At 47.4% G+C, this 25335-nt stretch overlaps 1 protein-coding gene across 1 annotated transcript in view; it reads right to left on the bottom strand.

Moving 5' to 3' along the window:
* Nucleotides 1-25335, bottom strand: part of TIAM2 (TIAM Rac1 associated GEF 2) — a 115395-nt gene that overhangs the window by 11752 nt on the left and 78308 nt on the right. The window contains exons 13-15 of the mRNA XM_068985392.1: nucleotides 4371-4550; nucleotides 1801-1869; nucleotides 740-865 (exon numbers count right to left, since the gene is read on the bottom strand). Coding sequence (XP_068841493.1) covers nucleotides 740-865; nucleotides 1801-1869; nucleotides 4371-4550 — 375 coding nt within the window. The remainder of the gene's footprint in view (nucleotides 1-739; nucleotides 866-1800; nucleotides 1870-4370; nucleotides 4551-25335) is intronic.

Below are 25335 nucleotides of genomic sequence, written 5' to 3'. Positions count from 1 at the left end.
GGCAGGATATAAATAATCTGAGAGGCTCATTAATAAAGCCAGCTCTGCCTCACTTAGGACGAATGATGCTCGCCGTGTATTTCCTTAGTCCCTTTCTACTGCCTTCTGCCTTTCCCTCCCTGGAAGGACCTCATGGAAAAAAAATGAAGTGGCTTCAGTCATGTCAGACTCTTTGTGACCCCATGGACTATAGCCCTCCAGGCTCATCTGTCCATGGAATTTTCCAGGCAAGGATACTGGAGTGGGTTGCCATTTCCTCCTCCAGAGGATTTTCCCGACCCAGGGATCAAACCTGGGTCTCCTGCATCGCAGGCAGACTCTTCACCATCTGAGTCACCGGGGAGTCCTCTTGCCAGTCACCAATGCCCACTTGGAGACAGGGCTCCATAGAACCTATGCTTTCCTCCCAAGGTCACACGACCACAGAGATGCAGAATCAGATGCAGGAGGTGCTCCTGCCTCAGAAGCAATCGCCCTGCAGAGCCTTGGGCAGAGCTGAATAGGGAGCACGGACATGTCAACAGCAGACAGATTCCATAAAAGCCGGGCTGCCCAGACACCTGATTCCCAGAGCATTCACTCGAGGGAGAAGCGGAGCCTTTTTTTTGCCATCTGCCAGAAGAATGACAGCACCAAACTTATCTTTTCAACAGTCAAGGGACACCGCTTTCTCTTCCAGGGGAGAACTCTGCACTGTACCCACCTATATTTGCTTTAAACCTACATCTAAAATACTTACTCTGAACTGCGAGGGGGTTTCAAGTATGTTAAAGTCAGACGATGCTGAAATCCCATCCTCCAGGGTCTCGAGAAACACCTTTTGAAATTCAAGCATCTCTGGCAAACTTCCAAAAAGTGACTCCATCTGAGTGAAGACCAGGATTTGAAAAGAGGGTGTTAGCGATAAAGATCTAGACACCACTCTGAACTCCCAGATGCACAAATGAATCACAGTCATTCAGTCATTCACCAAGAAGGAGACAGAAGTAAATCCTTTAAAGAAGACAGCATATTCATGAGGGACAGAGTTCATACACAGAGGGTTATATACATCTCTGGTGCCTGTAATTCTAGAATAAGTTTTTAAGGGGATGTCAAGTTTTCAGAATTCAAACTGAGGGGTAGGGTGTAGGGTTGGGGGGGAATGGAAGTCAGTAAGAAAGAATTAATAACTGTGAGTTAACACTAAAAAGTCACATATTAAAAGGTAATTTGGGTCACACCTTCTACTACAAAAAGAGCGCGGTCGTTTTTAACTCCTGCCACTGTGCTTGAGGGGACAGAAGGCACATAAACAGCTCTGCAGGAGGCCACGCCTAGGTCTCTCTGAAGATCCCTAAGTCTCTATGTTCCTTTGGGACCACTAGATAAAATCGAGGAGGTCTACTACAGTCCCCAACCTTTTGGGGGATCAATTTCATGGGAGACAATTTTTGCACAGCCAGGGGTGGAAGGGAGGGGATGGTTCCAGGACGATTCTCACAAGGAGTGAAGGATCTCAATCTCTCGCACGCACAGTTCACAGTAGGGTTCTCATGTCTACGAGAATCGAATGCCCCACTGAGGGCATTTAGGAGGCAGAGCTCAGGCGGTAATGCAAGCGATGGGAAGTGGCTGTCAATACAGATGAAACTTCACTTGCTCACCGGCTGCTCACCTCCTGCTGTGTGGCCCAGTTCCTAACAGGCCGTGCATGGACCAGTACTGGTACCACGGCCCAGGGGTTGGGTGACCCCTGAACTAAAGGGCAAGCAGAGACTAACCTGTGGGTCGGTGGACTGAGTGAAGGAAGTTATTTACCTCATCTTGGGTAAGAAAGGTCTCACTCTGAAGTGGCTCCAAATATAAGTCGAAGAGGCAGCTCAGATCCTGAAAGACAAAAGATGACCGTCTTTAACCCGTGAGTCTCCCAAACACCCAAGTATCGCTCTGGCTGCATCTCGGACTGGTGTTAGGAACGATGACACTTATGTCTGGTTGAGAGACTAGGCCCTGAAGGCGGTGGTTCCTTGCTCACCTAATTCAAAGAGGTTAACAGCACAATACAATCGGCATTTGCATTCCACATTTTTCTTTATGGCGCGATCACCTACTCTGCGTATTTGAATGTTTTACTGGCAAAGCCAGGATCTTTCAGCTGCTGCAGCAGGAACACTCCTTTCCCTGCAGATAAGTGAGGTTTGGGCAGGAACTTCTGTCAGGCATGGCCATGTCTGCCGGCCAACCTGGCTTCCTCCTCTGCCTCAGGGAGCTGGGCGACGGCTCCAGCGTGGACAGCTGAGCTGAGGACGACAGGACGAGGTCTCGGGAGCTCTTCAGCTTCATGCATTATCAGAATTTCAAACTCCCAAACTCAAGTGCAAGAAAAATTTTCCAGAGATGAACATCATAATGTTTACCATCTAGGCCATCTTTGAGTCTTCACTAAACCTGGGCTCTGACAGCACAGAATAGTGGGAGTTGAGGTATTTACAAAACTCTTTAGCTAAGTTTTGTTTTGTTTTTAATAATTTGAAGCCAAGACCAGCATATAATTTAGTGATGGGAAAGATTTATTTTTCTTGTTCACTGATTCTGAAGAATTTTGAGTCAGAGTATTAGAAGTAGGTGACTACATCTGACTCCTCTTACAATCAAGAAATCCAGTTCTGGAGAGCTTGCTAAAGTTAGAAGCCTCCAGAACCTTGTGGTGCAGGTCCTGGGAGCAAGTGACCCTGAGGGTTTCACAATCAAACGGCCCTGGTCTAACTAGCCTCCAAGAACCCCACAGCAGCTGCTTCAGAGCGGAGAGAGGTGGGAAGTTCTCGGGCCGTCTCTCAGGGAACACAGGAGCGCTGCGAACTCCAAGCCAAGTACAGAGGTGCAGGTTAGAGAACAAGTACAAGTCCGTGTTCAATGTCAGCAACAAAAAGAAACTAAAAAACATGTGCGCGGGCATGCACGAATCACAGTAGGTACCGGGTGCTGGTTCCTTCATCAGAGGCGGTGGTGGGCTGTGGTCACTCGTGCCCATGAGCAGTGACACACTGAGGCCCGCCGCCCTGAGCTATGACATGGGGGCCCTGAGGAAACGACAGGCAGGATTCTCGCAGAAAGAAAGGAGAGCCGCCCTTTTTATCTGCTTGGCCCACAGCATCCATTTCAGTCCCAGACTAGGGTCACGCTGCAGGGACCCTCCTGGACCCAGTGGTCTAGCAGTTAAATATACCGACAACAACAGGAATAAAAAGGGGCTTGGTCTGCTCTCAACTGTGGCCCTGCAGGTGGGGGCTCCTCAGACATCGTCAAGTGGCCACAGTGCCCACCCTGCTGGGCACAGCCACTGTCAACTCCCTGGACATGCACTTCATCTCCCCACATTCGATGCAGGAAGAGACGTGGCGGGAAAGGCCATGAAACTGCCATCTCTGCCGCTCTCCTTTGTCCCCTGCAGGACCACAAGGCGCAGGGGTAGTTCTCCCAGGCTGCCTCATTCGTTCTCCCAAAGGCCCTGCGTGAGGCTCTGGCAAAGTTCAGATAAAATGATAGTGATGTTAATAAATGGCGGAAGCTCAGATATGTCTGTGCAGAAAGGTGAGAGCATGTGTGTGCACACTGGCGCATGTGCCAAAGCCTAATTCAGGACTCAGTGTGTTAGACACTGAGTCCTGGGACAAGAATGCCCCTGTCTCAGACCCCATGAGGGGCTCGGAGGGGGCCGCCCAAGGCCGCGCCGGCAGGTGGAGGCCAGGCCAGGTCCTGTGCTGCCAGCAAGTGGCCGAGGAAGCGAGTTTAAAATCGTTCCAGCAAATACTTCAAGCAAAAGAACTCTGTCTTCCCAGGCACCCGCATTTTTTGTAAAATGTTTCCCAAACTACTAACTGGAGCCCCTGAGATAAATAAATGGTCTCCCTGGGTTGTGAAAGGCCCAGCTGCTGCTCTGTGTGGTGGCTGGGGATGCCCAAGTGATGCCTGGTGCCTCCCCTGTGGGGCTCTGTCCTGCACGGTGATGCCTGCCCTCTGGGGCCTGTGCCAGCAGCCGCTTGTGAACATGCTGCTCCCTGGTTCCTCATCACCTAAAGTGATCTCCGTCCCCCTTTCCCTAAACCAGAGCAGGCTCCCTTCCCACAGATTGCAAATGACAAACTAGAACATCTGTTTCCATAGTGAAAGCTACCTTGGTAACAGAATGAGCGGGGAGTCTAAATTCTGCAAGCCCGCTCAGCTCCTCCACCCTCTCGCCCTCCCCAGCAGCAATTTGCCACTTCCAGGAGCAGGCATCTCCCTGGTGAGTGGCAGGGTCCTGGGCAGATACAGCCAGGAGCCCCTGCCAACATGCAGCTGGCCATCACAGGAGGGGAGCAGGGAATCACGGCGGCATCTCCCGTTACCTTCACATAGGACTTCTCTGTGTCCATGAGCTCCTGGATGACCTTCCGGAGGCGATCTGCATCAGAGAGGTGGCGAGCCAGAGGCCTCGGAGGAGGGTCCTGACCCTCCCTTGGTCCTTCCATGCCGTTGGTCTGGGTGTCGTTACAATTCCTACACAGCGCGGTGATCTGCTCAGCACTCTGGGAGGGAACAAGAGGCACAGAACGTGCTCTATCATTATCAGCCTCCCACCAAGGCCACGGGGGCTCTCTTCGCCCAGCGCCCTCTTGGGAGTCTCATGGGACATTGATTGGGGGCATCCAGCTTCGGTCATCTCAAACCCTGCTGGCTACCACTCAAGGTTCCGGTCGTGAAGATACAAACTTACACTTGTTCAGTACTTACCCATGACACTTTTCCACTTTCACAGAAGCTGTGTGACAGACGCTTCTTTAGTGTTGAGACTAGAGAATAAAGCACAGAGCTAACCCTCTGCAATACACTTGAGGCTGCTCTATAATCAAGGTCAAGGCTCTGTGAGAGCACCATGCAGACAGACGGTCCACTCTGTCCCCTCAATGGTTGACCAAACGGAGCTCACCCACATTAAACAGCCCTGGGAGACCCAGGAAAGGGAGAGCAGTGTCAGGGAGGCTGGATCACAGGGAGCTTGGAGTGCTCCCTACAAATCCCCCCCTGGAGTTATGTAGCCTTGAGCCAAGTCCCAGTGTGAGGAGTTAAAGTGTGAGCTGCTGCCTCTGCTAGGAATGGGAGTAGGGGTCAGGCCATGTAGGAAAGATAAGGTCCCCACTCCGATGGGGTACAGAGCCCACCAGAGGGCACAGGTGGGAAGCAAGCGATACAGCAAAGCCTGCTGAGGTCCATGGGAACCTTCAGGGAGGAGCGAACCTTGAGCATGTTCTCAGCAGGAAGCAGCCTCGTGCCGAACCGAGGACATGGGGGAAAAAAGGCTTCTCACTCTAGGACACGGGAAGAGAATAACACAGCTTAAAAGACAAGGAGGAGCTGGAATGTCTGCAAGGATGAACAGCCTTCTATAAAAGTTCCTGCTTGGGTTTAAGCGCAGCATGAGAGCCTTCTCTGGGAGAACCCATTTGTATATTCCTGCCAGAGGCTAGTGGTTTAAAGTCTCAAATATGTCTCTTCCTATATGCCACCACCTGGCTGGAGCATCATCAGATTACACACAAAATATCTTTTTTTACTTCTCTTTCTTTCCATTCCTCCAACACACAAGATCCAGCCCAATTTACCACCTGCCAGCCTGGCAACTAGTCAAGGGCAGGAGCCTGCCTTTCTTTCTCATCACCCCCAAGGGCTCAGTGTTGAGTCCACCTCTGTTGGGACTGATGTTATTACTGAGTAACAAGGCAGCTTAGTCCTAATACACATGGTCAATATCCATCCATTCTTTTAATTTTTATTTTTACTTTATAATATCCATCGATTCTTAACAGCTCAACTAAAACTCTCTTTTCTTCAGCTAGATGTCTCCATGCCTGATTTCCATCACTGTCTCAGGTAAAAAGGTGAACCAGTCGGAAGCACTGAATTCTCACTGAATTCTAGATTCTCACTGAATTCATTTTCTTTGCTTAGATATTTCAGAACGCTAACAACTCACACAAGCATACAGGTCAACCTTAGTGGCCAATTTGTTATAAAAACTGTCATCTGACCCACTTAAGTGGCTCAAAGTAACAGCAGGACACCTGCCCTCTCTTCTTCTCTGCTTCCCTATTCTACACCCACCTCCCCCCAAAACAGTGTGTTTATATGATGGAAATAAGACAATCAACACTGACACATAACACTGATCTTTTGGCTAGACTTTCAACTAAATCCAGTGGGAACCAACCGAGAACCTGATCTGTCTCCAGAGAAACAGGAACCACGCCCTGCACAAGAAGGTAAGACTTGCCAAGGTAAGAAATGCCGAAGCCCAGCCTACGGCAGACTGGAAACCAACACAAGCTTGTGTGGAACAAACGAGAAAAGTGATATCCGTGAAATGAATGAAAGCACCACGTTGAAACAGGTTGTCTGGAAGGCGTCAGTGAAGAGTGGATTGTAAATGATCCTGGAAGGAGCATGTTCCAAGGGAGAACCAGAGAAAAAGCCAAAGGCACAAGGAAGACGGAGCCCAGTAACGTACAGAGCCCAACTCAAGACGAGGGTGAAAGCAAGGCCCCCCCAGATGTCTATGAGGAGGACGCCCAGACTGCTGGCCTCTTTCAAGTAATCACTTATCTCATATTTTGATATGCATCTTGGTGCAAAAGTTAAATGAACCAAGTGGCAGATACTAAGCCTCCAACTAGACACAGACACATCTGAAATAATTTACTTCTAAAACAGTTCAAGCATGTGTAAGCACTAACGATTCTCCTTGGATATACACAGCACCCCTTGTTTCTGTCCTTAACTGTAACACAAGCATATTGCTGGCAATACCTGTGAGAAGATGTTCACATTCAGGGTAAACTTTCAAAGTATAAGAAAACAGACAAGCAAAATGGTACTCATAAACCTGTTTGCAGGGCAGGAATAGAGATGCAGATACAGAGAACAGACTTGTGGGCACAGCGGGGGAAGGAGAGGGTGGGATGAACTGAGAGAGGAGCATTGAGACACACACATTAACATATATAAAACAGATAGCTGAAGGGAAGTTGCTATATAACAAAGGCAGCCCAGTCCGGTACTCTGTGATGACCTAGAAGGGTAGGATGGAGTGGGGGGTGGGAGGGAGACATATGTATACTTAGGGCTGATTCATGTTGCTGTATGGCAGACGCCAACACAATATTGCAAAGAAATTATCCTCCAATTCAAAATCAATTTTAAAGGAAAAAGAAAACAGACGTGGGTCTTAAGGCATTGATTAGAATGCGACTTGATCTCTCAAAATGTCTCATATCATGTTTGAAACAATCAGATCTCAGGGTTATTGAAGAAACTCCTAACTGTTCAGTCATGCTCTAGAAGCCTAATGACACAGCAAAAGCCAAACAGAGCAATGCAGCCAAAAGGCAGTTTTCAAAAAGAAATGGCAACCCACTCCAGTATTCTTGCCTGGAGAATTCCATGCACTGAGGAGCCTAGCAGGCTATAAAGTCCATAGGGTCGCACAGAGTTGGACACGACTGAAGTGACTTAGCACAGCACAGCACATAAGAAATACTCATGGCTGGACCAAAGGAATCCAAATATTTGGGGCCCCAGGTAGGAGTATTTTTTAAAAGCTCCTCAAGTGATGCTGATGTGTGGCTTGCATGAGAACTACTGGTCTACCCATTAGTAGAGAGAGCCTTCTGCTTGCAGTTCCTGGGAGGATCACACTGTCCCAAGGGTCTGCACTGAAGGATGGCCACGTAAAGCATGTGTGGACCGAGCTCACAGATAAGAGGAAACAGATCAAACCTGTGACCTTGGTGTTCTGCATCTGGCTCCACTAGCAGCTAAACAGCCCAAGATAATACTGAGACTCTCAAGTTCACTTATTTGAAATCTCTATACTGCTATTTGCACCACAAGCTCTAACAATACGATTCTGCAACCCTGAAAAATAACAGTTTTGGGGGCTGTAGAATCCACATTAATAGCTCGCATATACCATATAAAATAAGATCTGACAAAATGCACCATAAGTGAAATGGCAGCTGGTGAGATTGCAGCTTTCCTTGCTGGGATGTCGAAAATCACACCTAACAATGCAGTGTTAAAATAACGAGATTTTAAAAATAAAGTATCTTGCCATCTTAGAAAATCAGAATTCATTTTAAGAATACTTCTGGTAATTCTAAGTTGGAAAAGCGAATGTTAGCTGAGAGTTTCATAGAAAATGTACTTCTGAAGATACCACAATGAAATGTTACAAAGTCACCTCAGGTATTATCTAGGGAAGTCATGTACAGATGTGAGTTGAACCATCAAGAAGGCTGAGGGCCAAAGAATCGATGCTTTCAAACTGTGGTGATGGAGAAGACTCTTAACAGTCCCTTGTCCAGCAAGGAGATCAAATCAGCCAATCCTAAAGAAAATCAGTCCTGAATCTTCATTGGAAGGATTGATGCTAAAGCTTCAATACTTTGGCCACCTGATGTGAAGAGCCGACTCATTGGAAAAGACTCTGATGCTGGGAAAGACTGAGGGCAGACAGAGAAGGGGACGACAGAGTATGAGATGGTTGGATAGCATCACCGACTCAATGAACATGAATTTGAGCAAACTTTGGGAGATGGTGAAGGACAGGGAAGCCTAGCATGCTGCAGTCCTTGGGGTCATAAAGAGTCAGACACAACTCAGCGACTGAACAAGGGGCAGGCTGGGGGTATTCTCTCGGATCAAAAGGAGGCTGAGCCACTAAAAGAGGAAGGATCACTGTAACTGTGTTTGTAGATTGTATCTGAAAGAGTCTCCCGGTGGGTTATATTTCACTTCCTCTGTTCTTAGCAACAGTTATAAAATCAAAATGTTAAAAGGTAGGATTCTGGGTGAATTGATGCACAGTTTCTAGAAAGAGCAACTACTCCAGGTGGGGTATTTTCATACGTACAAGTGGTGATAGAGGTAGGAAGCTCAGACAAGATGGAGAGGAGCCGAGTTCTAGCCCTGGCTCTGCCCTGAGTCCTCCAAGCATCAGGGGGCAAAACATCTCTCTCTTCAATTTCCTTAATGATGAAAGAGAAGAAGCATTACACCTCACCCATCAAGTGACCCCTCCAATTGCCAGTCAGGCCAAGGAAGAAAGGGAACTCACATTTGTTGAGCACTTGGTGTATGCAGGAGGGTGAGGGGTTCTCACGGAACTCACAGGCATTGGGTCTTCACCGTGTGACACACAGAGACGACAGCTGAAGGGTGTGGGGTCGGGGACAGGACCTTGATGGCACAGGACCCGCATCCTCTGGAGCGGTCTGCACAGTGCTGACTACTCCGGGAGTATCAGGCAGATCATGGGGGAAAAAAATTGCTCCTCCGGTGGCCTCTGCCCACCATGCAGTCAGGGCTCTCCCGGCCTCAGGAGAACCCGAACACACCCCAGGAGTGCCCAGGATGCAGCCACAGCCCTCCGGAGGTTGCCTCTGCTCCCCCACATCTGCACACAACTGTGATTTCTGGTAGGCTGGTCCCTGCTCCCCTCCACCCCTAGGAATTCTGCCTTGAAAGTAGAAACAGATGTTCACACATCAGGGCTGGGTGTGCATGGGGATTCAGCAGCTGGACAGTGTGTGCTTGTTCAGAACAAAAACAACACTGGACTTTGAAACTCACTCAAGTATTCTCTGGGGCTTCCCTGATAACTCAGTTGGTAAAGAATCCGCCTGCAATGCAGGAGACCCTGATTTGATTCCTGGGTTGGGAAGATCTACTGGAGAAGGGATAGGCTACCCATTCCAGTATTCTTGGGCTTCCCTTGTGGCTAAGCTGGTAAAGAAGCTGCCTGCAATGTGGGAGACCTGGGTTACATCCCTGGGTTGGGAAGATCCCCTGGAGAAGGGAAAGGCTACCCACTCCAGTGGCCTGGACTCTAGAGTCCATGGGGTCACAAAGAGCTGGACAGGACTGAGCAACTTTCACTTCACTTCACTTGTATTCTCCAGTTCACAGTGATCAATAAGACCTTCCCTGGTGGCTCAGTGGTAAAGAATCTGCCTGCCAATGCAGGAGACTTGATTGGGAGGAGCCCCTGGAGTAGCAAATGGCACCCCACTTCAGTACTCTTGGCTGGGAAATCCCATGGACAGAGGAGCCTGGAGGGCTACGGACCATGGGGTTGCAAAACAGTCAGACACGACTGAGCAACTGAACAACGGTGATCAATGCTAAGAACCTTGGGTTCATTGGGGTCCTTGCCTTTTATAAGAGAGCATGAAACTGATCTTCTGTTTACGAATTCACTTTTAAAATTTAATGAAAAGTTCCCCCTAAAACTATGTTGTATAAAAAAGTAGTGATATTGACCCCCAAAAAATTTCTTTTCAGGTTTTTAAGGTTTCAGTAAGCTGATCCCTGCTTGAAAGAAATGGTAAAGAGTCTGCCTGCAATGTGGGAGACTGGGGCTCAATCCCTGGGTCTGGAAGATCCCCTGGGGAAGGAAATGGCAACCCACTCCAGTATTCTTGCCTAGAGATTTCCATGGACAGACAATGAGGTCACAAAGTGTCAAGACACGGCTGAGCACTAAACAGCAAACATAAATCAGGAATTAGAAAGGGGAGTGGCAACCCACTCCAATATTCTTACCTGGAGAATCTCATGGACAGAAGAGCCTGGTGGGCTACAGTCCATGGGGTCACAAAGAGTCGGACACGACACAGTGCTAACACACACACATACATAGATAAGAAACACCTGTCAGTTCAGTTCAGTTCAGTTGCTCAGTCGCGTCCGACTCTTTGCGACCCGATGAATTGCAGCACGCCAGGCCTCCCTGTCCATCACCAACTCCCGGAGTTCACTTAGACTCACGTCCATCGAGTCAGTGATGCCATCCAGCCATCTCATCTTCTGTTGTCCCCTTCTCCTCCTGCCCCCAATCCCTCCCAGCATCAGAGTCTTTTCCAATGAGTCAGGAACTCTCAATTAAGTCGCTCTTCTGTGTTTGCAACAAAAACAAAAGAGCAGCTATGTGAGGTGATGGGTGTGTTAATTTGGCTGTGATAATCACATATCAAATCCAGTTGTACACCTTACATATATATAATTTTTAATTGTCAACTATACCTTGATAAAGTTGGGGAGAGGAGACAGCTAAAACAGTTATCCTTGGTTTTGGGTCTTCACTGTGTGAATAAGGACACTTGCTATCCTGGATTAGCTCTGTGATGTGTTTTTGTTTTGTTTTGTTTTGTTTTGAGGAGCCCCATTTCTTGGGCGTGGCAATAAAACTGCTCAAGGTAATGAAGTGCCCTGCCCCTAGATTCTCTTTGGAGGAAGGTAGGAGTCAAGCCTCTTTCTCAAACAAGCTTGAATCCCATGCTGCTGCTGCTAAGTCGCTTCAGTCGTGTCTGACTCTATGCGACCCCATAGATGGGTGCCCTTTTTAACTTTGATCCAGCTCAATGCTTTTCATCCGAAGCATTAGTGCTCCTCCTGACCTGGATTAGTTAAGATCAGTTCCTGCCCCCGCCCCCTCAACCCTGGAGCATAACCACTCTGATGTCTGCTTTACTCTTGTTTGAAGACATTACTATCTAAGGCTTTTCCATTTCCCTGTGGGTATTAGAACCTAAGATGGGATAAGTACATCACATTGCTGCTGCTGCTGCTAAGTCGCTTCAGTTATGTCCGACTCTATGCGACCCCATAGACGGTAGACCACAAGGCTCCCCCATCCCTGGGATTTTCCAGGCAAGAGTACTGGAGTGGGTTGCCATTGCCTTCCATAACTATTTCAAGACAATGGCCGTGGTTTCATCTTGTTGTTCTAAGTCAGTCATGTCTGACTCTTTATGACCCTTTATGACCCCATGGACTGCAGCACGCCAGGCTTCCTTTTCCTTCACTATCTCCCGGAGTTTGCACAAACTCATGTCCATCAAGTTGGTGATGCCATCCAACCATCTCATCCTCTGTCATCCCCTTCTCCTCCTGCCCTCAGTCTTTCCCAGCGTCAGGGTCTTCTCCAATGAGTTGGCTCTTCACATCAGGTGGCCAAAGTATTGGAGCTTCAGCTTCCACATCAGTTCTTCTAACGAATATTCAGGACTGATCTCCTTTAGGATTGACTACTCCATGAAATTTCACTGCTATGTGCCTTGCCAGCAGCTGAGCTCCACCCCACCTTTCTGGGCTCAGGTTTCAATCCTGTCCTCATTTAGAGGCTTCAGGTACCCCAGACTCATTTATCAAAAGCATCTGTTTCTATGACTTAGACTCCAAAAACACTTCCAGCCAAAGCAAAACGGTCTAAAGGTGCTATGTAATTTGGGGAATAGTTCATAGGGAAGTACTCCAAGGTGAATGACAACACTTGCAGAGTGCTTCACTTTTGAAGGCCTGGTTCAGAGGTAAAGGACGTTAACTTCAGGGGGAAATCAGTAACAGATACAGTCAACACCTGCACCTAAACGGGAGGACACCTCATGCTGCTTGGGTAACTGGTCACACACAATGTGATCAATTTGGCAGACCCCCCAGCTGCCACCCACGTCCACCTCTCCCTCCAGCCGTACAGAGCAGCTCTATGCTGGGTGACCGACGTGGACCTAAATCCTAGTCTGGGTCACACCCACAGAGTCTCATCCTGCCTGCCTGCTAAGTCACTTCAGTTGTGTCCAACTCTTTATGACTCTATAGACTGTAGCCCACCAGGCTCCTCTGTCCATGGGATTTTCCAGGCAAGAATACTGGAGTAGGTTGCCATGCCCTCCTCCAGGGAGAGTCTCATCCTACCAGAACACTAAGCAGAAGAACCAGAGGTTCTTCTACAGTCCCTGGAAAGAATGTTGGAAAAAATAAAAAGCTGTTAGCCCTGGGTAAATCACCAGTGGTCCTCAGGGACAGTCCAGGTCTGGAAAGGCGTGGCTGAGCGGAGCGTGCTCAATGCACTCATACGGAAGTCCCGGTTCACTGTCTGCAGCATGGGTGGTCGCATCAGCAAATCCTCTCAGAGTGCATCTAGGGAGTCAACTGTCCCAGCCCAGCAAATCAGTTAAATCAGAAATGCTCCCCTTGGTGGAAAAAAAAATCTAAAAATAGTACAGAGGACTTTTCAATTCATGCTTTAATCCACTGAAGTCTCTAACTTACAGAAAGCTCTGACATTAATCCCAAATGCTCTCAGCAGAGGGAACCCAGAAGCCAATGCTGATGGACAGAGTCAGACGATGGACCCCAGATGAGCTGGGTCCCCCACGGGCAGGTCCAGTCACAGACACCCTGTGCCACCCCACCTCTGCCAGGTCAGGATTCCAGGGCTACACTCTGCTCCATGCTCAGAGGCAGCTGGCAGGGCCCACAGGATGGGGGAGAGGGCAGTCCAGTCCAGTCTAGCCTAGGGAGGGTCTCAGCAGAGGGGGAGAGAGGAAGGGGAGGAAGAGGGTTGTATTCAGCACTGTGGCAGAGTGCAGTGAGATAATTATTTTTATATTTGGGGACAATCATTCACTTTATGGGGCTTCCCAGGTGGCATGAATGGTAAAGAACCTGCTTGCCAAAGCAGGAGATGTGACGTGGGTTCGATCCCTGGATCAGGAAGATCCCCTGGAGGAGGGCATGGCAACCCACTCCAGTATTCCTGCCTGGAGAATCCCATGGACAGAGGGAGCCTGGCAGGCTAGGGTCCATGGGGTCCCAAAGAGTCAGACACGACTGAAGCGACTTAGCACAGCTCATTCATTTTACAGTGATACAATCCTTGGATTGTATAGAATCCTTGGATCCTTGTGATACAATCCAATTTTTTCATACTTCTCTCAAAATGATACAAAAAGGATAAGAAAATGCTCACAACCTTTATTTTCTAGACCAGATAGTTCTATTTCCAAAGGCAGAATGGAAAGGAAAAACATAAAATTAAATGTAAACGTGTCCGATGAGTGTTCTTGTTTTATATTGAAAAGTAAAAGAATTAACCTAAATAAATGATGGTGCAAGAAAAACAATGAAATCTATGCAGCAGTTACCAGTGACGGGAAGGACTGACATCTGTAGACCAAAAGAGGACATGATTTACTGGAAAGGGAAGAAGGTAAGTCTGCATTTTTCAAAGTAACTTTTATGTGTATCTACTACAATGCAACCCACTCCAGTATTCTTGCCTGGAAAATTCCACAGACAGAGGAGCCTTGTGGGCCGCAGTCCATGGGGCACAGAATCGGACATGACTGAGCAACGGAGCACCACATATAAACATCCGTGTGTGGATTTTTTTTAATGGAAAAATATAGGTCATAATGGAGAAGGAAATGGCAACCCACTCCAGTACTCTTGCCTGGAGAATCCCATGGACAGAGGAGCCTGGCGGGCTACAGTCCATGGGGTCGCAGAGTCGGACACGACTGAGTGACTAACCACACACTCAGGTCATAAATTCAGTGGTTAACACCTCATTTCAACTTATTTTAATTTCTGTCTTATCTATATTTTCTCATTTTCTATAAGTGGCTTAATTTTTTAAAGAAATTTCTTAATGGAATCCTTTCCTGATGCTTTAAAAAAGTGATTCAAGGCAGACACGGGCTGCAAAGCGTTCCATTTCTAGGAGGACACGGTGATGCAAAGACTGACACAGTCCCTGAACGCCGGGTGCCCAGAGTTCAGCCGAGAAGACAATCTGGGAGTGAATCAGTCAAGAGTAATCGGTACCCAACAGCGTGGGGTCTACGGGAACAGAACAGGGCTGCCTTCTCTGGTCAGAGCAATGTCGAGGAAGGCCGAGGTGGAAGCCAGGATGACCTCAAGGGAAACAAAGTTACCTACGCTAAGTGAAGTTCGGGGCTGGGGAGGGTGCCAGGAACTGAAGGCCAGTCCAGCCGTGGCCCACGGCCGAGTCAGGTCACTCGGGGAGATGTGGCAGGAGCCAGAGGTGGGGGCCTATGCTGTCGAGAAGAGCCACTTAAAGCGTGTGTAAGGGGTCCTGATGTGGCCACCCCTGCCACCTCCTGGGCACACATCCTATAACAGGCAGCAAGATGAGGGGCTATGATGGCGTCAGAGAGGGTCACCTGAGCTCAGCCCTACCTGAGTGCAAAGCTCCCACCAAGGGCCTCAGCATACACTCTGGGCTATGCTTTCTGAGATAGTTACTTCTTCCAAGACTGGAGCCTTAAACCCACAGGCCTGGGTGACCACCATGGGCACGGCCATCCCCAGCACTGATTAACTCCTCCGTGATTCAGTTTTGTGCACTTGTAAATCAGGGGTCGTTTTCACAGGGTCACTGAGAGGATTCCATGAGGTCATTTTAAGGTTGTGAAAATACTTAGCAGAGGGCAAGGGATCCACAGAGGCCGGGCCTCCATAGAGTTCTAACAGGCAGAGGGAGTTTAACTTTCTAAGTTCTGTTATTTTTACAAAGATAGGAGGAGAAACTTCCTCTGAGTTCCCTGAAGGGAGGACCAGAAAAATCAAATGGTTTATTTGTTAACTTTTTACTGAGCTCCTCCTCCATGCCACGTTCAGCTCTAGGTGCTGGAGATGAAGCTTGAACACAAGAGAGGAAAACCTTGACCTTCACACAAGAGGAGGGGCAGTGAGAGGTGACAAGGACTCGACAGATGACAAGAAGTGGAACCCACAGCATCTGGACAGAGGTGGAGGGCCCTGCAGAAAACCAAAAGTTGAAAGTGTTGGTCGATCAGTCGTGTCTGACTCTTTTGTGCCCCCATGGACTGTAGCCCGCCAGGCTCCTCTGTCCATGGGATTCTCCAGGCAAGAACACTGGAGTGGGTAGCCGTTTCCTTCTCCAAGGGATCTTCCCATCCCAGGGATCGAACCTGGACCTCCATCATGGTAAGCAGATTCCTTACCATCTTAGCCACCAGGGAAGCTGGGAGAAAATCAAACCAGGAGGCTATGGAGGGCCAGCAGGCTGGGCAGCCGCTTTAACAAGTGGGCAGAGGAGGAGATGAACTTCACCTTCAAAGATCGGAGGGAGAGAGGGAGTGGCCAACCAGAGGGAAGAGCAGCCTTTGAGAAGGCAGAGAGTGTCTGCATGGCACGTGTGTACCCAGCGGTAAGGGCCTGTCCTCGGGTGGCACACCCCGGGAAAGGCAGGTCCAATCCCCCGCCCGGAGGTGGGGAAGCGCCCCACGTGTGGTTATGGGGCTCCCAGGCCAGAGTCACCACCCTAGGGAGGGAGCTGCCGATCCAGAGCCTTTGTGAAACAGGCCGGCTGCCTGCCTTCTGCTCAGTTTCCTTATTTAAAACTGGAGTTTGATCTGAATTCAGGAACGAAAAAGATGCACGCTTTCTCAGCCAAGGATACTTCAAGGGCCAGGGCAGCATTTCGACACAACCAGGCACTTCTTTCACATAAAATATTGGGTGTTTCAATATTGCTTATGTATTGGGTTGGCCAAAAAATTTTGGAAAGCCTAAACAGACTTTTTGGCCAACCCAGTAATTTACCAAAAAAAAAGAAAAAAAAAACGGTTCATCCTATCCAATAGATTATATGCCAAGTACTGCATTCTCTCTTTCCCATTTCTCACCCAGAGAGATAAGGCTTACTTCTGATATATGTTAAACTTGTCCATCAAGGAAGATGCACTGGGGCCAGAAATTTTCCTTCACTTCTGAGTGCAAAGATGGTAAAGTCTCCTATGTACGAACCTCCCAGCTGAGACGTTCAAAGAGGCGAACGTGCATCTATTTCCGGCAAGGAACCAGAGCCTATGCCATGGGCGTCCCCTGTGAGTGACGTTGCAGCTGGCCCTCCGTCTCCTATTGCTGACGATCCTTCAGCTCTACCATCTGCCACCTCCTCTCCCTCCAGCAGTCAGTAACTCTTCTTGCCTGTTCACTCGATGCCAGCCCCTGCTGACCAGCCATCGTACTGTATTGCTGAACTTTTCAAGGTACTGTGCTGTAAGATTAAAAATGCTTTACTTTTTGTGCTTGTTTTTTTATTCATGATTTGGGTGAAAGGTATTATAAGCCTATTATAGTAGAGTGCGTGCTATTTCACTTCAGTTGTGTCAGACTCTGCAACCTTATGAACTGTAGCCTGCCAGGCTCCTCTGTCCATGAGATTCTCCAGGAAAGACTACTGGCGTGGGTTGCCATTTATTATAGTCCAGTACTATACAGCCAACTGTGTTAGTTGAGTACCTAGACTAACCCTGTTGGATTTAAGAACATGTTCTTGGAATGAAAGTCATATGTCAGGGGCTTGACTGCAAAGAGACTGCCATGACCTCACTCTGAAACAAACAGATGCAGGGGTCAGCAAACCTTCAGGCCAAACCCACCCTGCTCACTGCTGCTGAGGATAAAATTTTATTAGCACTCAGCCTTGCTCCTTCATCAGCCTATGGTTGATCGATGCTTCCACAATGAGATGCAGAGGTCAGTGGCTGCCAGAGCCTAACTTACTTACTACCTGGCCTTTGCTGGGAAAAGTCTGCCAATCCCTGATATAGAGAGATGAGTCCAAATGAGGAAGATTCCTCTTCTGAAATTAGATCTGAATTCAAACTTGAAAAAATCTTCTCAAACTTATTCTAAATTTTTCAGTGAGTAAACTAAAATGTATATTTTTAAAATGACTTCTACATGACAATTTTCTAGAGACTCCAAATAGCACCCTAATTCCCGTAAGATATAAACTGTCTTGTATAATATGCTTTCAACTGTGTCAAAAACCAAGGAAACAAGACCTGTGTGCTCACCTGGCTCAGATCCAGGCTTGGAAAAATGACTCAGATTCTCTTTAACACTTTTCGCTTTCTTTTGTGTGGCTTTTTGATGGATGGGAGGAGAATTCAGTCTGCTTTTCCTGTGACTTGCGGCATTAAAGCCTATATTTCATTTCTTTCTATGATTTTACCACTTAACATTCTTTCTAAATATGTTAGTCTAACTCAAGAAGTCTCTCAACCCCTATCTTTCAACTCATTTTTTGGGAAAACACACACTTGCCTATGACTTATCCATCAACACCACCCTCGCCCACTTTCCCAACCAGAGGTATTTATCTCAGGTCTTAGCTTCCTCTTAATTTTCTTCCCTTTATTTTCTTTCACAGCCTACTTTTGTTCTGATAATCACATAAATTCCTTTAAACTTGTATATTTACAGTAACTCTCCCTCTAGTGGTTAATGTTTTCATTGAACACTATTATTCTAGTTGGTTTTGTTCACCGATGATTTTTCCAAACCCAGCACTTCTATTCAAGAGTTGCGTCTCTAACTTTATTCCTGGCCACTGATACTATATTACTGGGCATTTTTTGCAGCAAAGGTCTTTAAGTGCTACATAGTCCAAGAATGTACTAAGATTTTTTTCTATCTTTGTCACTGTATTTAAAGAGAAAATGTGTCAATAACACCACCAGTTGTAATCCAATTCTGGACAGACTAAAGCTTTGACAAATCTTTGTTAGCCTCTAGTTTCCTGGACAGGCAGAGTCTCTAATATAAACAGAAGACTGAGGATGACAGAGTTGAATCTGGAAGGAGACCCTGCACACTGGTGTTCAACAGTTCAGGCTGTGTCTCACTGCTGCGGACAGCTTTGCCCAGCTACCCAGCCTGGACTGTCCCCCAGCCAAGCCCTCTCTGTGGATTTCTAGTTGGAATCCACATGGGTCCCTGGTTGCCTCACCTAGAAAAACAAAATGCAGAGCAATACCTGCTCCCCAGCTGCAGACCAAGGCCTAGGAGCTGTTCTAAGATGGTCAGGAAGCTATAATTCAGTTGCTCTTACAGTTCCCTGATGACATTCCCTAGGCATCTTAGATCAGCTTCCTATCATAGTGCTACATCTCAGCCAGCTCTAACTGGTTGGCCTGGTCTACCTTCTTGGGCCTCCACACTCTTACAGACCCCTCTTATCTGTAGAGCAGTGGGGGTGCTGGGGGACTTCACAGAGCAAGGACCAATACCATCATCTTGTAATCTGCCCTTCACTGCTCTTTAAAAAAAAAAATTTTTTTTTAACCACACCATGTGGCATGTGGAATCTTCATTCCCTGACCAGGGATCGAACCAGTGACCCCTGCAATCGAAGAAGGGACCACCATTCTTAACCACTGGACCATGAGGGAAGTTCCATGCACTTCACTGGTTTTAATTCAGGTTACCCTGCCAATGTCCCAACTAGTCCTTTTATTAAATATTGTTATTGTTGCCATATGATAACTTTATCTCAGGAAATATTTTTGTAGGAATCCACAAGACAGACACTGTTCAGACCTTTACTGCTGTTAAAAAGGCACCATTTTTTCCTGCAACGTTTCTCCCAACACCAAAGAAAGACAGCAGGAAAAATAGCAAATAAAGGAGAAGAAATTTATAGCATTTATTGTTTATTTACAAATAAACTGTATCTTTTAACCGTATAAGGATGGGTTTTATTTTGGGTCTACATAAACTCTACAAGGAGTGAGCTCCAATGGAAAAATCCAACATGAAAAGGTATGTTCAGATCAGCAAAGTTACAAATTACTGGAGAAAAGTTCTCTAGGCTTTACTGGTGAAAATAACTCACTATTACTAGACCCTCTGCTTTATGCAGATATACCCAGGGTAGGAACTCTCAGCTACCAAGGCACTGAAGATTCAGGAAGAAATCACCAAACCAGCCCTGGGAGAGAAGAGGTTGTCTGTTTAGATATAAGTGGTCTTCTCTCTGTACTTACTTGTACCTTCACGATATACTGCTAAAGATTTTTTCCTAAAAACCAAAACTTTTTATACTGTATGATTTTAATGTTAAGGTTATCATACAGTGGCAGATTTTAAAACATGAATTTTATCTATTGAAATAATTTTTGGAGGTAAAAATATTCACATATGGCCTGCCCCTAGTACAAAACCACACAGCAAATTATCAAACTAATTACTAGTAAGATGCAAATATCAGATACTAGTACTCGGAATTCTGGGACTTAAGAACTCTTCTGCAACAGATTTCAAATTTGCTGACATTAACAACTACAGGAATTTCATTATAACTCTATGAAACAGAGTCTTTAGAAGCCGAAACCAAAAACAATATCAAAAATAACACATCTACGCTGCTTAACCATGTTTGTAAATTAGGCCAAAGAACTAAAAAGTTGTGTCCGGATTTCTAATGTCATACCTGCAACTGAACAAAGAGAGTTGCTCTGCTTTTAAATCTCTTGTATTTAAAGGCACTGTTATTTATCTGGTTTTCCCCTTTCATCATGCTGGGCGCTTCTCCAGGAGGAACCGAGCCATGGCTGCCCCAATTGGGACAGGCAGACGGGCCCGTGAGCTGATTTGGGGGAATGAAGGAACCACTTTCCTGCCTGAATTTGGTGCAAATTATGAATCCTAAAGACATTCTCTGGGCATTTCCACTTCATCACTGACAATCTTGCTGTCTCCATCAGAGCTGACACAGATGCACGGCAAACTGAGGTGGCCCCACTGCAGCTTCAGGAGGGGGCAGCCAGCCCCCCTCCCCATATACCCCCGCCCCCCCCGAAGGCCGGTGCTTTCTGACACTGACTTCCAATGACAGCAACTCCACGAGGTTTCATCAACCAGGACACCCCACACTCACTCATGAACACGGGTACGGACTCAGGAGAGAGGGTCCAGGTGCTAGAATTTGTCTGAAACCTGCTGCATCCCCTTTGTGCATAAAAAGGCCTAGATTTTCAGTTCTAATGTTTGCCTGAAAATCAAAGTATTTGTTAAAATCCTGATAACCTTAATTGGGCACAAGCAATGATAGAACCATCTGTCTTGAGTGCACACAGGTACATACCTGTGTGGCCTTTTACTTGTAGTTTAAATTTTTTTCCTGGATTTTAGCAATGTGATCATCCAGTCTGTTACTTTACTCTGGATTGCTTACTAACAGGGTCTCAAAATAATCATCTCATATGGAACAGTGCCCACCTCATACACATTTATCTGAGACTTTAGCACCAACCTATCCCTAAAATCCCTTGTAGCTCAGATGGTAGAGTTATCTGCCTGCAGTGCAGGAGATCCAGGTTCAATCCCTGGGTCAGGAAGATCCCCTGGAGAAGGGCATGGCAATCCACTTCAGTATTACTGCCTAGAGAATTCCACGGACAGAGGAGCCTGGTGGACTAGGGTCCATGTGGTCCCAAAGAGTCGGACACAACTGAGCGGCTACACTTTCATCTCAAAAATCTAGCCCTAAGTAACAGAAATGAAGTAATAACACATAAACTGGGACGATGTCCATGTTAACAAATGGTTTAGCAATTCTGATCAAACTAGAAAATACAAGCTGGTAAATACAAAGTAACCAAAGCCATGCTTCCCAGGGGTGAGAACAGGTGAGGACACAGGGAAGGGGCATACAGACAGACAGACACTTGTGCACAACCAAAAGACAGAGATGGCATGACTACTATTCACTGTAAATATACATTTCTGTATAACTGACTCACTTTGTGGTACACCTGAAACTCACACAGCACAGTAAATCAACTATCCTTCAATAACAAAACTTTTTTTTAAGCCTCAGACATAGAAAATTTTTTTTAAATCTCACCTGCTATGACTGGAACATCAGTCTTTCCATCTTGGAAAATCATCTATAAAATCATGACATTCAACATCTCGCGAGGCTACTAACAGGCGAGCAAAGGATGCCTGGCCCCACCCTGATGCCCAGAGACCCCAGGGCATGTGGGGGGACAGGCAGGCTTCTCATCTGACTGTCCTTTATCTTATGGTTGCTGAACTGAGAAGGAAATCGATTCTTGTCTCCAAAGCCGGCTCAAAACAGCTGGAGAGGAGAAGACAGCAGGACTCCTTAAGCTGTGCAACACTGGTGGCTTCTAAGCAGCTGGCCTGAAACCCCCAGCCTGTGCAATGCCAGGCCAGGACTTCCTAAGCAATTGCTCAGAGTTTCCTCATCTGACATCTATCTTCTGCAAACACTAGACAACTTAGGTGACGGCCAAGGAGTCGAGGGTGTGAAGGAAAGTGAGTCATGGGACCGAGGGAGGCGCTGGAGGCTGAACAAATAAGAAGAGGGAGAAGGAGGTGGCGATGTACAAAAGAACGAGAGGGAGAAAGGACAGAAAGAACCGAGGGCCCCTGTAAAAACATACCTCCAGTTTTCTCCTGGCTCCTTTATTAGGGACAAATATATTTTTTGGACATTTAATATATTTTCATTTTGAAATAATGTGAGATTTGGGCTTCCCTGGTGACTCAGTACTAAAGAACCCACCTGCCAGTTTAGGAGAAGCAGGTTCAATCCCTAGGCCGGGAAGATCCTCTGGAAAAGGAAATGGTGACCCCCTCCAGTATACTTGCCTGGGAAATCTCGTGGACAGAGGTCCACGGGGTCACAAAGAGTAAGACACAACTAGAGACTAAACAACAAGAAGCATGAGATTTACAAAAGTGTTGCCAAGGACAGAGTTTCTGTGTATCTTTCATTCCCTCTCCCCTGACGTTAACATCTTATATGACACATACATTTTCTGCTGCCATGTTCCTCAGGCTATTATCGAGAACAGCAGGAGGCTGGTTTACAAAATTAATAATCCCATCTTTGTTCGCAGCAGTTAGGAACCTGGGATGGAAAATGCCAAAGACACAAACATATGCTTGTGTGAAGGGCTCCCGGGCAGAGTCCCTCCCCAGCCCCTGACCTCCACGCCTTCAGCTGCACAGCCCCAAGGACATAGCAAAGAAATCTCGAAGAAGAGAGCATGGGGGAAATTGCCAAATGATTCGAAACAATTCCTCAGAACTTTTTTTTTTTCTTCTTTAGAGTGAAAGAGGTGACACCATGGGGCTGGGACTTTTATCGAAAGGTGAGAAATCTGCTATGAGTGATGAAAGACACAAAAAAGCAGTGAGACTCAAATACACTGTCCCTGACCCAGCACAATCAGAGTGTTCATCCAACCACCATCTCCACGTACACAGAACAAGAAAAGGACTAGCTCAGAGCTCTCAACAAGAGCTAACAGCTGAGAGCACCTTTGTGAAGGAGATTTAGTAAAGGGGTGAAAAAGCAGTGTGATGATACCCCCATTCCTGGGATATATTAAAGATAAGATGGATAAAGATCCCCCGTGCCCGAACAGTGGCCAGTCAAAATTAGATGACAACTGCGGCTGTTATTCCTTCAAAAGAAAGGGAAGGAGAATGCAGCAGTTGCGACCAGCTTCCCTGCTGATGCAGAAGTGGCCGGGGTGAGCTACCCGATCCCCCCCAAACTCAGCATGTAAACCACTGCCTCCCAGCCCCTCAAGACAGCTGTTCATTTTACAAAAATGAGTTTCACACAATTCTGCTTTGGAATCAAAATTTACATGCTTGTCCCCCCTCAACATCACTTTTTTCCCCCACTAATTACAGAAAATAAAACTTTTTTAAATGCTCTGACACCCAGCACACAACGTTACAGCTGGTGGGCATCTAGCAGCATCCACCCACCACCATCAACATGGTCTCCTCATCTCAACCTAGCAATGCGTGCTGTCCAGGGAGGGGTGGTCATTCATCTGATGCGCCTCAGTCACTTAACACACTGAAAGACTAGAGCACTGAGAGCCAACCCCACACCACCCATCAGGCTTGAAGATAAAAACAAAGTTCAAGTGCCACTTGATGACACAGAGACAGTGCTTGTCTTATTGCAGGTACTTGATGTTTGATTCCGTAAAGTTCACCGTATTAAGTCAACAAGCTAGATGCCTCAGGGCTTCCTGGTAGCTGCCATGCAGGAGACATAGGTTCGATCCCTGGTCTGGGAAGACTCCACTTGCTGTGGGACAATTAAGGCCATGGGCTGCAACTAGTGAAGCCGGAGCACCCTAGAGCTGGTGCTCCACAGCAAGAGCAGCCACTGGAGTGAGAAGCCCACGCCTCACAATGAAGAGTAGCCTCCTCTTGCTGTAACTAGAGGAGAGCCCAAGCAGCCAAGAAAACCCCAAATAAATCAATAAACTGAATCACGAACCCAGAGTTCATCAGTTCCTAAGCAGGGAATCCACAGATAAATGTCGTAAGATCAAGGAGCTCCCTGGAATCATGGGTGACTTTTTACATACGTATCTGTATGATATGCATTTTTCTAAGATGCAATTTTCTAAGTGTCTATAGCTTTCAGCAGATTCTCCAATGGTCTGCTCTAAATAATTTCCTAAACAAAGTAAGAGAGGGAAAGCCTAGAGCGGATACGGGAATAAAGTCTCTGACGATCCCCCCACCTTCACTTACCATTACCTTAAATAACATCAATAACTGTGTCCAAGACCGTGAGTCCCCAGTATTCAGTCTAAGTGGATTCTTCTAAAATTTCTTTTTCTTTTAAGCAGCTTTCTGTCTTCACAAGAAGAAAAGGCTGTCAAGCAGAAGACCGCTTTAGATCACATGTTTGGACAGAAAGACAGACCAGGATGAGTGTCAGGGACTATAGACGCCCGGAGCCAGGATGGGCCACCAAGACGGACAGACCAGCCCCTCAGCTGCACAGACGCAGGCATGAGATGACTGGACTGAGGACAAAGGGACTTCAGTGTGAGACCACCCCACGTCCAGGAGGCTTCCGCTGAGAGCCTACCAGCGGTGTTTATGGAGGTTAGGGGTTGGCCTGAGAAATTCAGACTCCCTCCCTTCTCTCCAAACAGCAAAGCTATACTCAAGTCTTCATAAGTCCTTGTCCAATCTGGGAGGCCGAGAAAGAAAGTAAAGATGGAGAAAAGTAGCTAAACACCAAGGAGGACGAGGTTGGGAGCTTCAGGGAGGCAACAACTGCTACAACTTCTCCCACGACCATATCCAAAAGCGCACGGCCCCTCCTCAACCCACACGAACACAGGGAACTTGTCGCAGCCCTCCTGGACTCGTCCAGGAGCCAGGATCAAGGGAAAGACCTCGAGGAGCAGGCGAGGGCCCTGTCCACTCCCGAGGTGGGGGTGGCCGGCGGGCTACTCTGTCTGCCTCGGAAGGACCAACACAGCCCTCTGCAATCTCACTGTGGAGAACACGGGAGCAAAATCACGGCCCTGCTGTTCCAAAGGGGAGGAGAAGGAAGGAGGCGCCCGGACCAGAATCCAGGATGGCTGGTCGGTCATCAGCCTAAGACCAGGCTGCCCGTCCCTGCGGCCTCTGTTGTCAGGGTCAACCCCGGGTGGCTGGGCCCTTGGGGGTCTTCAAGTCGCTCTCCTGTGAGTCATCACCCTGCAGTGTGAGGCCACATGTGTCATCACCCTGTCAGCCCGTGGATCCAGAGCCACATCCGCCTGGCAGGCCCGCCCGCGGGTGATTCAGCCGCCGGCACCCCAGCCCCCTCCTCTCTCCTCTTTCTTGTGTGAC

The sequence above is a fragment of the Capricornis sumatraensis genome, chromosome 13, assembly GCF_032405125.1.
Source record: "Capricornis sumatraensis isolate serow.1 chromosome 13, serow.2, whole genome shotgun sequence".
NCBI classification, from domain to species: Eukaryota; Metazoa; Chordata; class Mammalia; order Artiodactyla; family Bovidae; genus Capricornis; species Capricornis sumatraensis.
This window is presented reverse-complemented; position numbering and strand designations above follow the sequence as displayed.